At 43.8% G+C, this 24,093-nt stretch overlaps 1 protein-coding gene across 1 annotated transcript in view; it reads right to left on the bottom strand.

Moving 5' to 3' along the window:
• Positions 1-245: 245 nt before the first annotated feature.
• LOC119975725 (sodium/hydrogen exchanger 9-like) overlaps positions 246-24,093 on the bottom strand; it is a 455,770-nt gene continuing 431,922 nt past the window's right edge. The window contains exons 15-16 of the mRNA XM_038815548.1: positions 18,500-18,605; positions 246-3,580 (exon numbers count right to left, since the gene is read on the bottom strand). Of these exons, the coding sequence (XP_038671476.1) occupies positions 3,410-3,580; positions 18,500-18,605 (277 nt within the window). The 3' untranslated portion in view covers positions 246-3,409. The remainder of the gene's footprint in view (positions 3,581-18,499; positions 18,606-24,093) is intronic.

The raw sequence follows: 24,093 nt of genomic DNA on the forward strand, positions 1-24,093 counted from the left end.
GTCTCTCTTGCAGCCTACTGGTATAAATGGTCTCCCACTGTTATTCCAGAATGTCTGCAGACAGAGCTTTCCTTCATTGTGCTTTAATGTAGGTAGACCTCAGAGTAATATGGGTTGATTGTAAAACTCAGCCAATAAAGAGACAATTCCCACCCCAGCGCTACCAGTGATAGTGTAGCTTTTGCCTATATTCCAGCAGCTGATAGTAAGCGTATATTTAGTGCTCATAGTAAATGCCACATCCATTAAGTTGAAATTGTTTTCATTTTATTTAAATTCTTCTTAAGGTGCACTGTATTATAATATGTGAAGGCATTTTGCATAAAAAATACATAACAGACAAGTTCATTTAAGTCACCTTGTGGAGAGGAAGAACAGATTAGAAGTGGGTAGTTAGCTACCTTTAATCCTTGCTCTTTTGTTTAATCCCAGCCATTTTATTTGGTGGACGTGCAATGTTGGTCTTGTGTGAGGGATGTTTTGTTTATGCAAGTGTCTATTTTTGGCAGTCGGCCAGGAATAGAGACCACACTTAGTTTGATTCTGGACAGTACATAATTGTAGGGAGTCACAGGAACATCAACAGTGTGTGTGCCTTTGTCCATAAGAATTTGACTCAACACAACATAGAATGGGGATGCATGTGTTGGAGGGTCACCCTTCTCTTATTTGATGCCCTCAAGATCACTTAGCTCTGTGGTGCTTAAAGGAGGTAAGGTTCTAGATCGGAAATTAGCAAGTCAAATTTCACCTTCGTTGACATAGCATCTCCAGGACCTTTTGAACTTTAATATCTTATCTGATTTTGTGTTGGGCGCAATGCCCTAAGGATTGTGTAACCACAACTCCAGCCTCCTCAAAATGGGACTACCCCCGAGGGATGCAGCTAAACCAAACTTTCACCATGGAACAACTTAGTGCCCTTAACTATGCAACCGCTGCTTTTCACTTGATATTGTAATGACTTGTAATTTATGATTTACACTTCCTATTTGCGACCATCTTCTTCATGAAGGTAAATGAAGACTTTTGATTTTGTTAAACTGCATCACTCTTTTTTTATTTACGGGATGTGGGCATTGTTGGCTAGGCCAGCATTTATTGCCCATCCTTAACTGCCCTTGAGACGGTGATGGTGAGCTGTCTTCTTGTGAAGCCTCCTATGATTATGCAAGACACCTTGTAAACTAGCTCAGAACTGACTAAAGTTAATTTGCCTGACAGTTGAAGGATTTGACTGTACATGACAAAGCAAAACTGTATGCTTTATATCTGTGCATCACACACATTGTACAATTACTGATTTATATGGCTTCTCCACAGATGTAAGACAAATGGTGCCTCAGTCTGTTCTTAAACATTTGTTTCTTGGGCATCACTGTATGAGACTATGTAGGAGACAAATAATAATAATCTTCTTCTTCATGAGCTGCGTAGCCAATGTAAGGTTCTTCACTTAGTTTTGTCCATAATAAACTTAGCAGAAAGGCTTGATTCAATTAATATATGCTCAGTTTGATAAGGCTTTTATCTGCCAAGAATGAAACTGCATCAAAAAAAACTTAATTTCTGTAAGTTATAGTTAATCTGCTAATGTACAGTATAAAGTTCTGGGAAATTCTGGAGAAACAAATTTTCATATTCAGATAAAAATATTCATATTCATTGCATATACCCGAAGAAAATCAAGATGAATATGATCGAGGGCTAAGCATAGCCTACAGATTAAAATATATACAGCATTCGGTTGGCTAAAAATTAATGAACGGCAAAAAGAATTTACAGATCTAATGAGCTATTTCACAGCAATAATTCAACTGGACAGTGACAGTATTTTTTTTTACACTGTTTAACGCAATGTAGAAACATGTTCTTCCCATTTTTACCCCGGAGGTATATCTTAATTGTGATGAAGAAACATCTTTCAACTAAACCATACTGCAACATACCGTTTACATTCTGATTAAGTAGAATATGAAAAGGTCTTGTATAGCCTGTTCCGCTGTTCAGTTAGATGGCTGACCTGGATCTTAACTCAATCCACCTGCTTTTAACCCTTGTTATCCTTTCCAAACAAAAACAATCAATCTCAGCTTTGAAATGTTCAACTGACCTAGCTTCAAACAGCTTTCTGGAGGCCCTTTATTAAAATCCAATGATCTACAAGTCAAATTCCTACCTCTATTCTTAAACTTTATTGCCTCTCTATGTGGGGCATTGGAAGCAATTTTTGTCAAATTGTCCTTTTTGCAATCTCCCCATCCTCCCAAATTAACAGCCCTCCCGTACCTTATCTTCATGTGTGCTTTGTGATAGGTGTGTGTTGACAAGCTATTTGGCACTGAAAGTGTAGAGGGAGAGCCCAAATTCTCTCCTTATCTAACACTCACAAATGCGCAGTTTCCAGTGGAGGCCACTGGGTAGTAATTCAAGAGTTGAACTTTAGATGACTTTGTTTTTCCTTATCCAGCACCACTGAAACTAGCTGTTGCATCGAGACTCCTGTCCAGGATCATTTCTGGGATCATCTGGTCTGTGAGGCTTAATACCGCAGCAGAATGTAAGGCACAAAGTTTCAGAGGACTTCTCCGCGCACATTTATTCACGGAGACATTGGGGCAGCTGAGTTGCATGTGGGTGGTCCGTCAGAGTTGATATCGTCAGGTGATTGGCCAGAGAATATGAAGAACATGACTGAAATTCAGGCCACGAACAGTGGAATGGAATGTAATATTGAGAAAGGTGTTTTAGGTGGAATTTTAAACCACCAACCATCCTAATGCTAGTCAGAGTTATAAAGAAATACACAAGATACTATTACATTGACAATAGTGTAATGATACTTCTTCAGCAGTAACAGAGCAGTATTGCAAAGCCTGCATCAGAATCATTTCTGCATGAGTACACTGAGGCCCAAGCAGGGGTTATTTTAGCTCGCAGGCAGTACAGAGCAAAGATTTCTATGTCATCCAAGAGCTTTACATAGGAAAAAAGCGATTGAGCCAATGCAGTTATTTCAATTTGGTTGCAAAGGCAAATGTAAATGTAAGATTCTCGAAGCTCGGGACAGAATTAAAATCACGTTTTTAAAAAAATACCACCAGATAGCCTTTCGGTCTCATATATCTTACCGTTAAAGATCCATAAACTCACTAAGTATTGGTCCATATGCTTTAGCTGTTTGTTTTGATTTTAGTACAGAGCCTTGTGCCTGTTAAGCAGGAAGATGTACAAATTTGCGAGTTTCAGGATAGGGATAGTTGAATTGGTACTAGCATATGGGAGCTATTTAATCTCCCCTTTCCATTATGTTCCCTCACCAGATATGTGTGAAAAAGAGCTGTGTTCAGTTCAGGATGCAGGATCCCCTCAGAGTCTGTTTTGAGGCAAGGTGTACTGCGAGCTGTATTTATCCTTCTTGGAGATTATCCTTGGCCACTGGTTGCTCTGGTTTAGGAACATCCTTCCCTTGTTGTTCACCGGAACAGGAAGCAGGCACTTCTCTTTCTCTGTCTTCATGATACATCGACAGCTCATCATTGCCGATGATGTAATCTGTGCCATCGTCCTTCTGATGGTTCTGAGTGTAAAAACAACAGGAGTTAGTTTTTCTATTTTGGTAATGACAAAGTACCGGCATTTTGATTCAGGTTACAGTAGCACTATTGAAGTTAGTGCCCAGTTCATTCTCACTCAACATATGTTTTCAATATTTAGAACAAAGACGTACAGTAATGTCAAAAAAATGGTGGAATTAATTTAAAATTCACAGATATCTTTTATCTTAAATGGTAAGCTTGCAGCTCCAGAGAAACAAAAATGGCCCTGATGACATGGACAGCAATTACGAACATGGGAATTAGAAACAGGAGTAGGCCACTCGGCCCCTCTAACCCACTCTGCCATTCCACTCAATAAGATCATGGCTGATCTGATTGTACCCTTAACACCACATTCTTGCCCACCTCCAATAACCTTTCACCCCCTTCCACCCCCTTATTTATCAAGAATCTATGTAGCTCTGTCTTAAAAAATTAAAAACTCCGCTTCCACTACCGTTTGAGGAAGGGGGTTCGAAAGACTCACAACCCTCTGAGATTAAAAAAAACCTCCTCATCTCTGTCTTAAGTGAACAATTCTTAAATACCTTCATGTTTCCAATTCGGCAACTGTTTACTGTGTACTGTTTATAATTGCTGATTAAATGGAAAATTAAAATATGTTGTCCTGATCTGTGCTGAACATTTATACCAAATTCTAACTATCCATTTAAGAAAAAACTCGAGTATTATAAGCTCTGTGCAAGTCAAGTACAGCCAATCCATTGGTCTAGCAGTTTAATCATGCTTTGTGTTTTACCCTTTGTGTTTAGATTATTTACTGGAACTAAATATGAATATTAAAAAGTGGTTGTTTTATTGAAAATTCAAGGAAAATCACTTTAAAAATGATGGCAATGCTGCCATTTATCTGCTTTTTTTGGAAATGTTTTGAGTCTTTAACAAAACACCAACCTCATACAAATCCTTCCCACAACCTACAAAAAAACTAAAAGAGGGAAGAAACCTCCCCCAGCTACTCATTCCCCCCTCCCCCTCAACAGCTAACAGTGACCAATTCTCTGAAATACAAAGTAAACGGTCGCCATTTCCGATATTTCAACTTCTCAAGATGCAAAAACTCCATCAAATCCCCTAGCCACGCTGAAGCACTTGGCTGTGTTGCCAACCTCCAGCCTCCGTGTCACCAATGAGGTGACGTCCAGGACATCCACCCCCTGCAGCTCTGGCACATCTGAAACCCCCAAAAAAGGTGTCAGGGGGCAGGGTTCTACATCAATATTTAGGATCGCCAACATGGTGTCAAAAAAGGACTTCCAGAAACCCACTAGCTTAGAACAGGACCAGAACATGTGCATGTGGTGTGCAGGTCCCATTGATCAAAACTCGCACCTACCCTCCACCCGTAACAAAAAAGGCTCATCCTCGTCCGATGGCGGTGCGCTTGAAACACTACCGTTAATTGAGTAAGGCTCACTTTCACATGACAACGTAGCACTCACCCTCCACAGCCCCTCACTCCAATCCCCTCCTCCAGTATTGGCCCCAACTCCTCCACCTATTTCGCTTTCACCCCTTCCACCGAACTTAACTCTTCCCCCACAATCCTCGCATACAGGCCGGACGTACTGCCCTTCTCCGACCCCGAACAGGAGAGAATGTTTTCCAATCAGGAAGTCAGCTGCACCCGGGAAAGTCGGAAAAAAACCTCTTAGCAAAGCTCTGCACCTGGAGGTACCTAAACATGTCCGAACCTAGCAGCCTAAACTTCTCCTTCAACTCCTCCACGCTGGAAAACTGCCCCTCCAAAAATAAATACCCCACTCTCTCCAACCCTCTCTCCCTCCATGTACAAAATGTAGCATCCAGCCTTGCCTCTCAAACAGGAGCCAGCTTTGAAACTGCCCCCAACTTAAAATGCTGGCGGAGTTAGCTACTCGTCTCCATTTTAAATAACCTACTCATTCTGATAGTCCAATCACTCCATCATTTTAAATGCTTCAATGATACCCACTATGTACTTTGTTGTGCTGAAAGTAAGTAGCTCTAACTCTTGCAATTTATCCTCATAACTAAGAGCCCTTAGGTAGATATCATTTTTGGTGATCTTCCTCTACATCTTCTTCAGAGCCTTGTAATCTCTGATCTTTGTGGGGTCTGAAGTGGGAACATAATATGCCAAGTGTGAGTGAGTCAGTCATACAAGTACAAGTGCAATTCTCTGTTTAAAAGCAAATTACTGCGGATGCTGGAATCTGAAACCAAAGAGAAAATGCTGGAAAATCTCAGCAGGTCTGGCAGCATCTGTAGGGAGAAAAAAGAGCTCATGTTTTGAGTCCAGATGACCCTTTGTCAAAGCAATTCTCTGTTTTATACTCAATGGGCCCCATTTGCACAATTTGAAATTTTATTTTCTTTCTGATAGCAACATCCCAATCACAATATAAAAATCTGAATTAAAAAAATATTTTATTGAAAGAGTTTTTTAAAAAATCACCCATGTAGGGCAAAAAATGAAATGAACTGCATTTATTTAAATGATAGTAGTATTAGCCCAATGCTAAACGTGCTGTTAAGCAGGGCCCCCAGGTTTGTACAAGGCTAGCACCTCTTAGAATTAGCCTTTGCTTCTTAAATTCAGGCCTAAATAGGAGGTGCATTCTGCCTGCAGCAGGTACTGGAAGTGACTGGGCTTGAGAGTCTGACAACAATGGCCAGTGAAATGGCACAAAAGGGTGGAGAATGTGCTCCAGTGTTCCTCTGCACACCACTGGAGACCTTGGGGGAAGAGGGGGAGGGACGTCTTCTTTCCGCAGGGAGCCAGGAGGCCCTCCAGACAAACTTTGTGAGGGTAGTGGGAACAAATGGCCATTGTTGTCAATGCAAGTTTTGTAGTTTTGATCACCTGGAAGCTGTGCAGAAAGGTTTAATGAGTGGTCACGGTCAGTGAATTTGCCCTCAAATGATATTTCATTAGAACTAGCCTTATGCACTGCTCAATTCAACAGCCCCACATCACTACCATCCAACAGTCTATCAACCCTTAGTAGGAGGTCTTGTGACACAGTGGGAAGTGCCCTACATCTAGGCCAGAAGTTCTGGGTTCAAACCTATTCCAGGACTTGATGACCAAGGTAAGTGTGTGCATAACGTGGCCAAACAGGTTGAGGTTCAGCGTGTAAATATTTCCAATATGCTTGATGGCAGGTATTAAGAGCGGGATAGGGGTGGCACGGAGGTGCAGTGGTTAGCACTGCTGCCTCATGACGCTGAGGACCTGGGTTCAATCCCGGCCCCAGGTTCAGACAGGAAACTGGAGTTAAGACCACGACCAGATCAGCAAATGGCAGGGCAGGATCAAAGGGTCGGATGGCCTAGCCTAAATCCTATAACTCATAGCTAACATTGAGAGCTTCACCTCGCACTTGCACGCTAAGCATTGCTGTATGTTTCCAATCCAGGCTCACACAATGCACACACTGTCAGCCAGTCAACCCTGCAGCTGCATCGAACCAAACGTGTTGCACAATACTGACTGCCGCACTTCCCTCTCTCTTACAAGGTGGCAATTGGAGACAGAAGGAGCTAACTAGAAAAGACAGGCACGGCTGCATATCCCTTCCCTGTCCGAAGGGATTCATGTGTTATCACTGGAGTGGCCAGCACAGGGCTGGATCCATTGAAGATGATTTTATGTCTGTTTCTCCCCTCATCCCACAGTATTGTTGAGAAATCACAGCACAGACGGAAGGCATTTGCCCCATCAAGCTTATGCTGGCCCTCTGTAGAGCTCCACAGTCCCATTCCCGGCACTATCCCTGTAATTATGCTAGTTTCTTTCCCTCAAGTTTCCATCCAATTTCCTTTTCAACTGATTGGTCATCTCTGCTTGCACCATCCTCACGGGCAGCGGATCCAGGCCATTCCGATACATTGCGTAAAAAAGGTTCTTCCTCATGTCCCTTGAATAACTCTTGCCGAAAATTTTAAATCCGTGTCTCCCATCATCTTTTCTTTGTCTGTCTTATCCAAATTTGTTGTAATTGTGTGCACCTCGATCACATCTCCCTTCAATTGCCTCTGCTCTCAAGTGAACAGCCATAGCTTTTCCAACCATATAGCTAAAATCTCTTATTCCTGGAACCATTCTGGTAAATTTCCTCTGCACCCTCTGAAAAACTCCTTACATCCTTCCTAAAGTGTGTTTACCTGAACTGGATGCAATACTCTTGCATAAACAAAGCTTTATACAGGCTCAGCATAACGTCCTTACTTTGTCCTCAAATGTCTCTATTAGCGAAATCCAAGATCCATTTGCTTTGCTAATTACTCACTCAATATAATAATAATAATCTTTATTAGTGTTACTAGTAGGCTTACATTTACACTGCAATGAAGTTACTGTGAAAACCCCCAGTCGCCACATTCCGCCGCCTGTTCGGGTACACTGAGGGAGAATTCAGAATGTCCAAATGACCTAACAGCACATCTTTCAGGACTTGTGAGAGGAAACCGGAGCACCCAGAGGAAACTCACGCAGACACACTGGTGCTGTGAAGCTACAGTGCTAACCACTGTGCTACCATGCAACCCATATGTCCTGTTAACTTCAAAGATCCATGCAAATAAACCCTCAGCTACCTCTGCCACTGGGCATTTTTTAGAACAATGCCATTGAATCTATATTGTGTCTCCCTATACCTTTTACCAAAATGCATCACCTCACATTTCTCTCTATTAAATTCTCACTATATCCACACCTTCAAGTTTGCCACTGACAAATTGTGACGTTTACTGTGTTTTTCTGGATCCAAATTGTTTATGTATAAATATATATATGATATATATATATATCAAAGAAAGCAATAGTCCTGGCACTGACCCTTGAGGAACATCACTGTCTACAATCCTCCAGTCTGAAAAACAACCGTTCACCATGACTCGCTGTTTTCTGTTGTTAACCAGTCTTTCATTGTCAAATGCTTTCCTGAAACCTGTTTAGGTGAGATCCATTGCATTCCCTTCATCAGCCTTCTCGCTTACTTTATCAAAAAATTCAATTACATTAGTCAAGCGCGGCATGCCTTTAAAAAACAGTGAAGGCTCTCCTTCATTATTCAAACCTCTCCAAGTGTCTGGTGATTTCTTCCCTGAGTGCCATTTTTAAAATCTTGCCCACCAGTGATGTTAAACTAGCTGGTCTGTTATTACTGGGACTGTTGTTCCACCCTTTTTTGATTAAGGACGTCACTTTTGTCATTCTCCACTTCTCTGGAACCTGCCCCTCCCCACTCGTATCGAAGGAACATTGAAAGATTAAGGAAAGTCCTTCCGCCATCAACATTTCCTGTAGCAAGCTGGAAGGCAGCCACTCGCACCTGGGATTAGAATACTTAGGTGGTTGTTTTTGACCAGCACAGAATAAATGGCTGAAGGGCCATTTCTGTGCTGTAGACCTCTGTGACTCTATTAACATAAGAACTAGGAGCAGGAGTAGGCCATCTGGCCCCTCGAGTCTGCTCCACAATTCAATGAGATTATGGTTGATCTTTTGTGGACTCGGCTCCACTTTCGGCCTGAACACCATAACCCTTAATCCCTTTATTCTTCAAAAAACTATATCTTTATTTTAAAAACATTTAATGAAGGAGCCTCTACTGCTTCACTGGGCAAGGAATTCCATAGATTCACAACCCTTTGGGTGAAGAAGTTCCTCCTAAACTCAGTCCTAAATCTACTTCCCCTTATTTTGAGGCTATTCCCCCTAGTTCTGCTTTCACCCGCCAGTGGAAACAACCTGCCCGCATCTATCCTATCTATTCCCTTCATAATTTTATATGTTTCTATAAGATCCCCCTCATCCTTCTAAATTCCAACGAGTACAGTCCCAATCTACTCAACCTCTCCTCGTAATCCAACCCCTTCAGCTCTGGGATTAACCTAGTGAATCTCCTCTGCACACCCTCCAGTGCCAGTATGTCCTTTCTCAAGTATGATGTGGAGATGCCGGCGTTGGACTGGCTGGCATCTCCACACCATGGCTACCATCGACATCGCAAACTGCCGGCTCAAAGTGGAGAGGATCTCCAGGAAGATCGCGCATATAGACATTAAGTTTCTACAAAGATGCAAAAAAGCAGACATTGTCTGGCATCTCTGACTTTGTCTATATAAATGTTTCTGGAACATACGTCTCCATTCACCTGATGAAGGAGCTGCGCTCCGAAAGCTCGTGTTTGAAACAAACCTGTTGGACTTTAACCTGGTGTTGTAAGACTTCTTACTTTCTCAAGTAAGGAGACCAAAACTGAACACAATACTCCAGGTGTGGCCTCACTAACACCTTATACAATTGCAGCATAACCTCACTAGTCTTAAACTCCATCCCTCTAGCAATGAAGGACAAAATTCCATTCGCCTTCTTAATCACCTGTTGCACCTGTAAACCAACTTTTTGCGACTCATGCACTAGCACACCCAGGTCTCTCTGCACAGCAGCATGCTTTAATATTTTATCACTTAAATAATAATCCCGTTTGCTGTTATTCCTGTCAAAATGGATAACCACACATTTGTCAACATTGTATTCCATCTGCCAGACCCTAGCCCACTCACTTAACCTATCCAAATCGCTCTGCAGACTTCCAGTATCCTCTGCACTTTTTGCTTTACCACTCATCTTAGTGTTGCCTGCAAACTTGGACACATTGCCCTTGGTCCCCAACTCCAAATCATCTATCTATTGGACAACTGATTCACTCTAAGCGTAGCCTGTGTTTATGTGTCTATCAATTTTCACCACATCCATTATCTCTGCCAATATTTTGTCAGCATCCTCTCAGTAAACACCTTATTGTAGTAGTCATTAATATTGTAGCCTACCGGGCAGCACAGTGGCGCAGTGGTTAGCACTGCTGCCTCACGGCACTGAGGTTCAGGTTCGATCCCAGCTCTGGGTCACTGTCCGTGTGGAGTTTGCACATTCTCCCCGTGTTTGCGTGGGTTTCGCCCCCACAACCCAAAGATGTGCAGGGTAGGTGGATTGGCCACACTAAAATTGCCCCTTAAATGGAAAAAATGAATTGGGTACTCTAAATTTATATTAAAAGATATATATATTCTAGCCGGCCCAGCACCTCTAAGAATATATCATCCTCTTTGTCGGTAGGACCTACCCATTTGCTACTACCTCTTTTGAATTACAAGCTGATGATGCATCATTGATGAACCTCTTGCTGTCCCTCCACCCCTCACAACATTACCTTTATACTTTACCCCTTTCACATAGAACTGAAACCTGGTCAGCCAGTGGTTCGGGAGCAAGACGTGTTAGAGGAAGAATAGACTGATGAAGTAACACAGCCCCTCGCTCTGACACCTGCAGCCACCAGCTTACATACTGGAACTGCATGAACCTAAGAGGGGAGGGAGCATGGGCTCTGGGCATGACTACCACCCAAGGTCATTCTACTTGCATTGAAAGTCAGCAACTTTCCACTGAACCATCACAGCATTTGAGCAGCAGGACAGGGAAAAGCACACAAAAGAAGATGGTTTGCAGTAAAGAAAATAAGCTGGATGTTAACTTTGCATTCCCTGATAATCTTGGAATACTGAGCAATTTTGCCAGACGTGAGCAGGATCTGATAATACTTTGTGTGGCCCAAACAAATCTGGTGGTGAATGGTGAAACCAGACCCATTCAAGTCTGTGTCACTTAAACTGAAGGGTGCAGAGATGCAGGCTGTACCAGGGTGGGAGAGAGTCATGGCGTGAATGGGAACTATGGCATCAAAGATTGAGATGTATAATATGCTGAGCATGGTTGCATACTACGAAAGAGAAAATGCTGGAAAATCTCAGCAGGCCTGCAGCATCTGTAGGGAGAAAAAAGAGCTAACGTTTCGAGTCCGATGACTCTTTGTCAAAGTTAACAGATAGAGAAAGTGGGAAATATTTATACTGTGGAGTGAGAATGAAAGATGAGTCATAGCCACAGAAACCCAGGGAAACCAGGTGCTAATGGCCAGAGAAACGAAGGGGAAAGAGTGCTAATGGCAGTCCCCAGAGAGAATACAAAAGATGTGAAAGGCCAAACAGCAGAGAAACTAACATCAGAGGGTGAACTGTAGATATGGGGGGAGGGGAAGGGGGAAGCAAAGAGGGGAAAGGGTATGGAAAGGTGGATAAATGGGGTGTTAAATATATATTAAGAAAGACAAGATAGAAAGAAATAGTAAAAGACAGTTAAAATGAAATAGGATGAAAACAAATGGGTCAAGGTGGGGTAGAGCTAATCAACTGAAGTTGTTGAATTCGATGTTGAGACCGGAAGGCTGTAGCCTGCCTAACCGGAAGATGAGATGTTGTTCCTCCAGTTTACGTTGAGCTTTACTGGAACATTGCAGCAGGCCAAGGACAGACAAGACTGCATACTAGCTGTGCATTGAGGAAGTGAAACCCATGTGGCTCTGGTGTATCTCTGAATTTAGATGTGGAACTTGCACCACGGGGAGCCCATTATCCTGCTAAAACCACGGGCATGTTCCATCTGTTTCTTTCTGAGAGAAGGCAAAATATTCATCCCCCTTTGCATACAATGCACCAGTCACCTACCTTAGAGGTGGGGGGGGGGGGGGGGGGTGAACTGCACGATGCTGGAGATATCCCCTGGTCCATCCTGGATGTCCACTTACATGAATAAAGGAACTGACAATGCCACCCCGGCCCTGCTTTGAAGCTGCCGATGTGCCTGAGACAGGTGGCAGATTTCTGTTGAGCACCTTCACAGATGCCACAGACTTTGTTCCCAGCTTAGGCTGAGGTGGGAGAATTTGGACTCCTGTGAGAATTATTCACCCCCTCCGCCACCTCCCTAATCTAGCAGCGAGTCTTCCTCTGTGTTGCCTCTGTTAATTTGGCAGTCTAAGGGAGAAAAGAAACCCGGGCACCCATGACTGGGAGCAAGAGATCTGGGCTGAATCGTTTTACTGAGAACCATCCCCTGTAGACTTTACTAAAATTCACATACTCTAACTATAAACAACAGTACAGACCAGGAAACAATTCCAATAATTCTAAAACAGCCAGTAGGAATCAATTAGCAGCTAACCTCAAATGTAGAGGAGGGATCATTCCTGTCGATGAAGGCATGAAAAGCTATGTGACAGCATTAGCTGGAGTGTTCAGGTCGAAAACGGCAGCGCAACCTTAAATCAGTGTTATACACGGACTGAAATTACATTTTGCTTCCTCTACGTAAACCCGGTGCACACTCCCAACACTGCACTACTGACCTTATGGCATCAGTACAAGAAGCGTGCTTGTGTGCGTGGAATGCCATTTTGGATCTGAAATGGAACCTGTTGTGCTTGTGCCTACACTGAGATTCTGGTTTTAAATGGCTACGTTTCAGGAAGAGCAGAGATTTTTCACCTGGATGTCAAGTACAGTATTTAAGCAAGAACGGCCATTCTCACTCACCCACACGTATGAGCTCCCAAATGATGTCAACATCCAATAAGCCTGAGATTTCAGATCTCCGGAACCTATATATGTCATGCAACAAGTTACACTGCACCTGATCCTTGTGGATAAAGCTATTTCAAAATTCAATTAATGCTAATGGCAGAGAGTTTTCAATGCTGTCAGGGTTTGCTACCAAAGCTGTGAAAAGCAGTGTTTGCTGAGACGACAGCTCTCTTAGAAATCCTTCACTGAAACTTGCCAATTAGTGATCCCTTTGCATATTTGTTGCTCTGTGACTTCCTTCAAGCCAAGAAAAATCTGCCCTCTCTCTTGGCGGCTGCTTCTCAAACAGTTTCATCTTTGCTTCAAAAGCCGTCACACGCTCAAATAAATGACCTGCAGCCTTTGTATTCTCCCCTGATATTTTAGAGGTCTATTTCAAATCCGCCAGAGTAGACAGGTTTGCAACAAATAGAAGATGCATCAATCTTGAAACTTGGTTATATCTATTCAACAGTGCAATAATTTCAGCACGCAAGTCAAAAAACCTGCTTCAATATCTTGCCCCAATTATGCCAGGAAAGTTTGTTTGGAAGGTAACTTTCTCCTTGTTGCTTCAATGGGCGTAATTTTTCCGAATGAATTCGAAGTACTGTCGCCAGCCAGAAAATCAGTATATTTCCTGCTGGCCCTGGCAGCGCTAATCCCAGTATTTCAAGTTCAAAGATCTCATAGAATCATATAATTTATGGTGCAGAAGGAGGCCATTCGGCCCATCAAGTCTGCACCGGCTCTTGGAAAGAGCACCCTACCCAAGGTCCACACGTCCACCCTACCCCCTTAACCCAGTAGCCCCACCCAACACTAAGGGCAATTTTGGACACTAAGGGAAATTTAGCATGGCCAATCCACCTAATCTGCACATCTTTGGTCTGTGGGAGGAAACCAGAGCACCTGGAGGAAACCCACGCACACATGGGGAGAACGTGCAGAATCCGCACAAACAGTGACCCAAGCCGGGAATCGAACCTGGGACCCTGCAGCTGTGAAGCAATTGTGCTAACCACAAAGCTACCGTGCTGCCCTGTCTGATGTTTCTTTGTTCCGATCTCAGTTTAAAAGAAAAACTGCAGTTAGAGACAACACCTGCTCAACAGAGGGGCACTTCAGTATCAATGGACCAGCAAGAGCTATAAAAACAAAGCTATCACTTCCTTTGTAATAGTCTGCACCTGTCAATCAAGAGGCTTTCAAAAGGTAATAGTCCCTGCAATTGAATGTAAACAATGCATTTCAAAGCTTTCAGGCTTCTCAGTTTGCCCAGAGGTATTAAAAAGTTAAAGGGGAGTGAAATCTGCTGTTAAAAAAAGCACTTCAAATTTTCCAATACATCAGAGAGAAAACTTTCACCTTCAAATGATTGATCTTTGAACTTGACATGCTGCGAGAGACATCAAAGGGTTCCAACATATCAGGAGGGAGGCTTTTAACTACAATTTGGCATGCTGAAAGAGAGTTTAATGATTTTCAAAGCTGCAGAGGGAAAATCTGCCATGCGACCTCCCCCAGCCCCAGGAAAGACCCCATCCTGGGCCCCTCCAGAACAGCCTGAGCCCCTCAGATCCCCACACCTCTTGAAAGTCCTCCTTGGCACCCTGAAGGTAAGGATAGAGAGGGCACCCCCCCTTTCCTCCCCCTCTGTGTCCATGGCACCTGGTCCCCACTTCTAGGGACCAGTAGTGATTTGCGCCCACGTGACTTCGATCTGGATGGTGGGAGCATTCCAGGAGGCTGGAACATTCTGCTTCAAACCCGCTAATTGCATTCCAATGAATGGCAATTAGTTTAGCCCATGCGTTTTGCCCTCTCTGTGCAGGACCTGATCTCGCCAGGGGGAACGGGCCAGGAGACACGCAATGGGGTTGACACCCGGTGAGAATCCCATTGCCTTAACGCCCATTTAAAAGGGCCAAAAGGAATCCTGCCTGGATCTAGCAGCCCGGGAGAATCGCCCCCAATAAAATTCACCATTGCGACTGAAGGTCAATGTGTGCATGAAAGCAACAATGAACACAACTGATTGCTGTGCAGTTACTACCCATATGGAATCTCTTGCTATAATTTGCAATGCCAGTTGATCACACTGATGCTGCCTGCCACTCAAGAAGCATGCATCTTTAAGAGGCCACCTGCACCAATCAGTGTTGGGATTTATTGCTGTTTCTGCAAGCTAACTTTTCCCTCTCTAGTCTGCAGTTAGTTTTAGTGCATTAATTTTAAACACAATATCAATTCCTCTTCTGCTGCAGTAAAGAAAAGTGGGGTGGGATATATTTGTGAATCCTGGCTGGATATCCCTGAAAACACCTGGGTTTTAGCTCCATGGTATGTGGTATTTTTTTTCAAAGCAGATTTCCAATCCAGGCACTTGGCTATTTGACAGCCTTGGCTCAGGAAGGCTCCAGGAAAGGCCTTGGCAAGAAACAGCTAAATTTAGCAGCTATTGCGGATAGATATTGTGGTGGGAGTGGTGGGGGTAATGTGTGGGTAGTAGGGTTGCTAACTCCTCCTGGACATATTCAGAGTGAAATAATAATATATAATAATATTTATTGCCACAAGTAGGCTTACATTAACATTGCAATGAAGATACTGTGAAAAGCTCCTAGTCGCCACATTCAGCGCCTGTTTGGGTACATGGAGGGAGAATTCAGAATATCCATATTACCTAAAAGCATGTCTTTCGGGACTTGTGGGAGGATACCGGAGCACCCAGAGGAAACCCATGCAGACACAGGGAGAACGTGGAGCATGGTGCGAGTGTGTTCTAAGTTAGTAAGTTGGCTGTAAGAACAGAGATACATAAATACAAATTCTGCCCCACCTAGTCTCAGTGCGGATGATGCACGATAATGGTTGGGGAGGGTGGGGGCAAGAGATACTGGAAACATCAGCAATAAAGATAAACTCAATCTCAACCGGCTGGTACAACTGTATCCAGCCGCTAATCTGACTATTTAACTCAACTTCCAGTGTTTCACTTGACAAATCACGTCATAATACCTGCCCCCATCCCTAGTGGACTCTGGGAATTCTAGTCTGCTTGTCACACAGCTCCTTGCCATGCAGAGAAAGAGGAAACTACATTTCCCAGCCAGCGCTGTGAGACCCACTGGGGGGGGGGGGGGGGGGGGGGGGGGGGGATGATCGGGGTGATGATGTATGAAGATCAACCTGACCCAACACTATCAATGGCATCAATGGTGTTGTTTTATAATCTCCCAGAAGTCTTTCTTTGACCACTGGGAGATTGATGCTGACACCAGGAAATCCTGGTCGTTCAGGGAGATTGACAACCCTAGTGGATTGAGTTCACTTGGGAAGATCAGGAGGGATTGGAAGTGGTTTGAGTTGCGGGGGCGTTGGTGATTGCAGGGAAGGTTCAGTGATGGAGGAGTGTTGGAGAAAGACCGTGCAGGTGTGTGGTGTTTGCAGAGTGATTTGTAGGGCTGGGGGTGATCACAGGGTGTGGTCACGGACAGGTCGGGTGTTGAGATGTAGGAGTGTGCCCGATGAGTAATGTCACAGTCGAGATGTGAATAATAAAGCTACATACATTCATCAGCATTTTCGTGTGCTTTTTCAAAGTGCTGTAATTTCAAGGTGACAATGGCCATGGGGATGAGGAGCAAAGCCTTTGAAGCTCTTAATCCTCCATAATGGTACTAATGGCTAAAGCATTAGCAGTCCTAATAACATGTTTTCAACAAAGAGAGCATCAAAACCCGACACTTGAGGCTTCAAAAATAAAAAGAATCCCGACTCCAATTAAACTTCAAGATTCCAGTCATCCTGTGTCCAACATTGAGGAGTATGTCACGTGGGAGCCGGTTTAGCTCAGTTGGCTCGACAGCTGGTTTGTGATGCAGAGCAAGGAAAATAGGGTTCAATCCCCATACAGGCTGAGGTTTTTCATGAAGGCCCTGCCTTCTCAACCTTGCCCCTCGCCTGAGTTGTGGTGATCCTCAGGTTAAATCACTATCAATCAGCTGGCCCCGTCAAAGGCGAAAGCAGCCTATGGTCATCTGGGGCTATGGTGACTTTGCTCTATGTCACAAAATCTCCACCATGCTGGAACTGAATTTTGGGAGTTACTACCCAATTAATTGTGTGAGTATAAAAAGGGGTGAATGTTGTGAAACCGCGCGCACACATTTGTGTGTATATGTGTATATGTATCTGTGTTGTGTATATAGAAATAAACAAACCCTTTCATTTTCATCTTACCTCGAATTTGCTATGAAAGTGTTTAGGGGTTGGAACATCTCCAAATTTAAAGGTTGGTGAAAATACGTCACCATTTATAAAGAGAGAAATCAGGATAAAAAAAACACCTTTCTGTCTACGGACAGGTAGAGGGTGGGGGAATCAGTGCAGTTTAAATTACCCCCCCCCCCCCCCCCCCCCCTCTCCCCCCCACCACCACCACTCCTGTCTATGACATCCATCACAGCAACAGTAGATTTACAGATTAGATGGGAAGGAAAGGAAGGAAAATTACAGCAGCCAAAACCGTCACTGCATCAATTCCCACTGCACATAACAGTTCAGGTATCATCGCATCATGACAGACCATTGCTTTGTTCTTCAGGATAAATTCATTCTGATATCCAATGTCATACTTTTACCAGTCGATTGGGAACTCTGGAACTACAAAGGAGTTATTTCTAGTCAAAGACCTGGGGGTGAATTCCCCGCCACCCCAGCCGAGTGTTTTTCGACGGCGTGTTGTCACTGGCAGCGGGATTCTCCGTTCCTGCCGCTGGCCAACGGGATTCCCCTCTGTAGCCACCCCACGGCACCAGGAAAACCCATGGATGGAGGGTGCGCTGCCGCTGGAGGAGAGAATCCCAGTGGCAGAGAATTCACCCCTGGAGTCTGTAACCTTGCATGCTCACATCATCGGGAATCCATGCGTTTGTGTCAGCCCAGCTTTTATGTTTGACATAACCCTTCATCCAGGTTCAAACAGAATACTGAACATGCTTTTAGCGACCAATTATTTCCACAGACAACTCTGTGGTCTAGCTGGTAATTCACTTGCTTCACATATATTCCTGCTCCTGCAGGCAACCTAATTCTTGCAGAACATTACTCGGGGTTTAACAGTGTATCAATTCACATTGTGGGCGAAGCCTCGGGCCCAGCTTAAGTTATTTAACATTCTCTTGGAACTTCACTTGCTGACACGAGAGAGAGAGAGTGAAATAACGGAGTCAGATCGAGCCTGCTCATGTAAACACAATGGAGGAATAAAATCACTTCTACCGTGGCAATCGTAACTATTATTGCAGGAAACGATGATAACAGCAGCAGGCAGTGATGTCTTGCACGGCTGTGCCTTTCAAAATGCAATAATAAAATCTATAATTCTAACCGTCAAATCCAGAACAAGGAAGTAACATCCTTACCTGATATGCTTGAGGGCTGGTCAGTAGCTTAGCAACAGGACCACACCAAGCTGGGAGTGTTGTGGTGAGTGGTGGACCAGAATGTGTTAAAGCTGGCTTCAAGTATCTTGTTGCTTAGTTAAGGAAATATTATACAATTTCTGTTCCGAGACTAAATTGACACATATTATAATGGAGGCACTGATAAATATTACAAGTATATATTACACATGAAACAGGATAGGCATAATGTATTTCGCTTTTCGTATGACAAATTTCTGAAATTTATTGTGATGTTGGGAAATGATGGCAAGCATCAGTTATGTGCTTTCACTGGGGGAGATAGAAGAAAACCCCTCATCATTGCTAGACAAAGGCCCACACTGTGGGAAATGTTTGAGCTAGTATTCAATGGAAGCGATAGGGTTGTTATGCATTGGCTGGAGAGCCAGCAAGAGACCCACGCCACCTCCTTCTGGTTAAGGCTCGGGAATTAAATTGCACTGTATTATAATCCTCGCCCCCTTTTGGGACTATGCCGGGTCGCACATATTCCACGGATGATCACTCTCACTTAAGGGCGAGAAAGACAGGCCTTACAGACACTTAAATGCCTCCGAAAAACTGATCCAACTGTCCCCAAAGGGAAGGAAACACGAAAGAATATTACTGACTCCAAATAGACTTTTTAACACCTTCAGCTAAGATTATAACAACATGGATATTATAAGGGTCTGGGCACCTCTCCTCAACAACGAGCCTCTCCACTGAAGAGTGTACAAGATGGGTTTTTGGGTTTGGATGAGGAAGACTGTAAAGGACATATATTTTCTGAATTATTCATATGTATATTAAAGAACCAAACATACAATTCTTTTGGTGGTAATTGCAACATTGATAGTTCTTGGAGAAGTAAGTATGATCTTGCTTTAATTAGAGAATCCTAGCCTTATTAATGTTAAAGAGAGATATTTACGATATCCACCAATATTTATAGTACTTACTTATTGACCATACAAATGAACATACTCATTTTTTACCATCTTTCCAGAACCTAGCAGGTGTCATTCCAGTGATCAATCTTTTTTTTCGTTTAATTTCATCTTTCTATTTCATCACATCCTTAATCTTTTCTCATTTATTTAACAAATGGAACATCTTCACAAGCAGAGAAAGTTAGATTTTGCGATACTGAGAATGCAAAGGTAGTAGATGAAATGCAAGGCTGATCAGCTAGGAGAGAGGAGAGTCCACATGAAGCACCGTATAATTCCAGGAGCCGCAACCACTTCCTAGTCTGCAGCAACATGCCATTACAAAATATAAACTATACAGGAAGTCATAAATTGCCTCATTTGTACAGCGTCACAAAAGTGGCAAAGGGACAGTGTGACCTGTTCAGCCTAATCAGGATGATCCGCAAGATGACCATTAAGTCACTGTAATCTCCAGGCAGTAGAATTAGTCAGTCATCTACCCAGTTATGTAATCACTTGTGACTCTGATCAAAAGGGAAGTTTCCAAGAGAGACTGTACCATTTGACTTTCAAAGTTGGAGATGCATATAGATTCACATACCGAGAGTTATTAAATGTTTCCAATTTATTTTTGAAGCATTCTTTTCTTTCTTCACCCTGCTTTTCCCTGTCTTGATGATAAACATGACACATATGCAGAAAGAACAGCAAACCACTCCCAAACCTCGGGCAATGCTATCTTGTAAACAGCTGCTAAGATATAAATAAGACTGAGCTCATCAGTGCAGGAAGAACTTAGGCGCCAATTTCAAATGCCACCCTGATATCTCAACCCCCCCTACCTCAAACTCCCCACTGAAGCCTCCAGACTTCCCCAATGCCTCAATATACCTGTTAGGGGGTCTGCGAGCCCTCCTCTTCCCACCTCATAAGAGCAGGGCACTCCCAGGCCCAATCCTTGGCAGAAGCAACAGTGACACTGCCAGGATGGCACCACTGGGGTGCACAGATGGCAATGCCAAGGTGTCCGGATGGCAGGAGTGCCCACAGCCCGGTGGCCTCAGAGACCCTCCTAGGTGCCTTTACACCTGGTCCACGTTAGCGTGGTGCAGTACTAAACGGCGCCATGGTAAGGTTTCCCAGGCGTGGGCTTCCATTTGCCGGGCCTCGGCAACATCAGGTGCCAACTTAATTAGTGAGTCTACCTGCTCACTTAAATATGTAAATATGGATCTTGCCCGGTGAGTGTGAGATCAAGATTGCGACGTCTCACGAGACCTCGTGAGGTATTCTGAGCTTTGCAAATCTTGCGAGAGGCCACTTGCGAGATTTAACGCCCTAGACGCCCCACCGTTCTATCGCGCCCTTTATATTAAAAAAATTGGCAGTACTTTACACATGTTTCCACCTTCATTAGTTATCCTAAAGTGCAGATACCTGGGCACATGTCCCTGTTTCTGAACCTCTCTGATCACTTGACCTGCGTGCAGAACAAAAAAACTAGGTGGGGAGGACTGTAGCAGATTCCCTGAATTGATGCCCATTTAAGCTAATGTACAGAAAATAAATATCCAGGTTGCTCCATTCGGAGACTATGCTCCTCCATGCCCAACCTTCCAATAGTTACTGAGCACACGTATAAGAACCGAGATACATAACCCACTCTGATCTCTCTGCTTCCACATCAGGAGTGTGAGTGGGACAATGAAAGAGAGCAAGCGAGCAAAATAATAAGAAACAAAATATGAAAACTGTATTTACATTTAATGAGGCAAAGAGAGAAATAAAATCAATGTCTCATGGTTGTATTGAGAAACAAGGTCCTAATTTAAAATAAAATTAATGAGATTACCCTCTTTAATAAAAGTTATTAGATTTGACATTAAAGGTAATGAGTTATCTATAAATTTTAAAATGAGATCTAGTTTTAAATGAATCTTAATTTTGTTGGAGAAGAAACAAGAGTCACACTTTCTAGTGAATAATAGGGTAGGATTAGATTTAAAAATGTGATACCGTAGCATGACTCACTAAAACATGAATGCACGACACTGATCATGGTAACAACACTGTGCTGAGCGAATCCTGGCACTTACCCCGCTCTACCCCCCCCCCCCCCCCCCCCCCCCCCCCCCCCCCCCCCACCACCACTACTAAAGACAGGTTAAAGCGGAAGAAGCTCATTGTTAAGCTGTTCCCATGCACCCAATGACAAAGAGGAAAGAAGAAAGAGGAGAGAATAAGATCTATTGCAGGCCAAAAGAGAGAAAGTGTGCGTGGAGGCAGAATGGGCATTGTTCTTAATGAGTACTCTGCATCTGTCTTCACAACATCGAGCGACGATTGTAGACCAGCAGTGTGAAATATTGGATAAACATAGTGAGAGGGGAAATATTATTGGGTTTAATATCTTAGAAAGTAGAAACATTGCCAAGGCTGGATAAAATGTATCTCAGTCTGCTAACAGAAGCAAGAGAGGCAATAGCTTTGTCCATAATTTTTCAATTTTCTTCAGATAGAGGCATGGTGTTGCAGGACTGATGGACTGCTAACATTGTACCATTGTTTAAAAAGGGAGGACAAGATAGGCTGAGTAATTACAGGTCATTCAACCTTAACTTAAGGGGAGGTGGTGGCATCGTGGTCATACCACTGAACTTGTAATCCAGTTTCAAGATAATGCCCTGGGGCATGGGTTCAAATCCCACCTTGGCAGCGACTGGAATTTAATGTTCGATTAATAAATCTGGAATTGAAAGCTAATCTCATTAATGGCGACCATGACACTGCATAGGGTAAACGGGACCTCCTCTTGTGCAAGGATCAGCCTGATAGAGTTTAAGGTGATGCACAAGGCGAGAATGAGTGGGTTCTTTCAGGGGGTAGCAGATGAGAGGTGTGGGCGGGGGCCAGCGAATTACTTGCACATGTTTTGGGGTTGTGAAAAATTGGGAAGATTCTGGGCGGGAGTGCTCGCGGTCTTAGCCAGGATAGTGGAGGGGAAGTGGACCCGGACTCTTTGGTGGCGATATTTGGGGTTTCAGAGAAGCCGGAGCTCATGGAGAGGAGGAAGGCCGAGACTGATTGCACGGTGATGCACTTTTCTGGAGTGGCGGTTGGCATCGCCACCGGGGGTCGCGGCTTGGCTGGGTGACCTGTACGACTTACTGCGATTAGAGAAGATTAAGAGGCTCTTCGGCAGGGTTTGAGGAAAGGTGGGGGATGTTTGTGACCGTGTTTGACGGACTGTTCGTCGCAGGGGAAGGGGGGCTGAAAAAGTGAAAAATCTGTACAGACTTGTATCGTTGATTGTTTTTAAAAAAATAATTTTATTGAAATTTTTTAAAAGAGAGATAGCACCCTCCACGAACCCATGTGCACAGTTCTCCCTCCCCCCAATCCACCCCCCCCCCCCAATCCCCCCCCCCCCCATCCCCCCCCCCCCCCCCGGTTGCTGCTGCTATCGGCCTATTTCCCTACCTTTCCGCCAGGAAGTCCAGAAAAGGCTGCCACCGCCTGAAAAACCCTTGTACTAATCCCCTCAGGGCAAATTTCACCCTCTCCAATTTAATGAACCCCGCCATATCAGAGATCCAGGCCTCCATGCTTAGGGGCCTCGCATCCTTTGTATTGTTGATTGTTGGGAAGTATGTTTCCCGGGGTGTTTATTTGCTGTAACCTGTTTTGATACATGTTTGTAATAAAATACATTTTAAAAAAAATTAATGCCGACCATGAAACCATCATCGATGGTTGCAAAAGCCTCTACAGTTTAGTAATGACCTTTAGGGAAGGATATCTGCTATCCTTATCTGATCTGGCTGACATGTGTCTCCAGACCCAGAGCAGTGTGGTTGACTCTGAGATGGTTGAGCAATTTCAAGGGCAATTTAGGGGTGGGCAACAAATGCTGGCCTTGCCAGTGAGGTCCACTTCTCCTGAAAGAATTTCTAAAAACATTGATGGTCGGTGAATTATTGAAAAAAATTCTGAAAGACATAGAGCGGAATTTTCTATCGGCACGATCCTCCGGTAAGCCAGCAGCGCCCCCACGCCCACGGGTTTCCCGTCGGCATGGGGCAGCCACAATGGGAAACCCCTCATTGGCCAGCTGCGGAAATGGAAAATCCTGCTGCTGGCGGGGGCGCGCCGAGAGGAGAACACGGCTGGTGGAATAGAGAATATCCCACCCATAGAAATCATCATTTAGAAAGGCACAATACCAAGGGCTGTCAGTCTGGATTTGTTGAGGGAAATGTCTGACTAAATTGGTGAAATATTTTGAGGAGGTAACAAGAAGCATTAAGGAGGCTAGCACATTTGATGATGTCTACGTGGATTTCCTAAGGACTTGACATGTCTCACATGGCAGACTGATCAGAAAAGTAAAAGCCCGTGGGATCCAAGGGAAAGTGGCAAGTTGGAACCATAATTGGCTCAGTGTCAAGAAGCAAAAGGTAATGGTTAATGGATGCCTTTGTGCTTGGAGGGTGGCTTGCCGTGTGTTTCCAAGGGGCTCAGTACAAAGTGTCTTGCTGTTTGTGATTTATATAAATTATTTTGATTTAAATATAGGGGTCATGATTACGATGCTTGTATATGATACAAAAATTGGCTGTGTGGTTGATAGTGATGAAG

This window comes from Scyliorhinus canicula, chromosome 13, assembly GCF_902713615.1.
Source record: "Scyliorhinus canicula chromosome 13, sScyCan1.1, whole genome shotgun sequence".
NCBI lineage: Eukaryota > Metazoa > Chordata > Chondrichthyes > Carcharhiniformes > Scyliorhinidae > Scyliorhinus > Scyliorhinus canicula.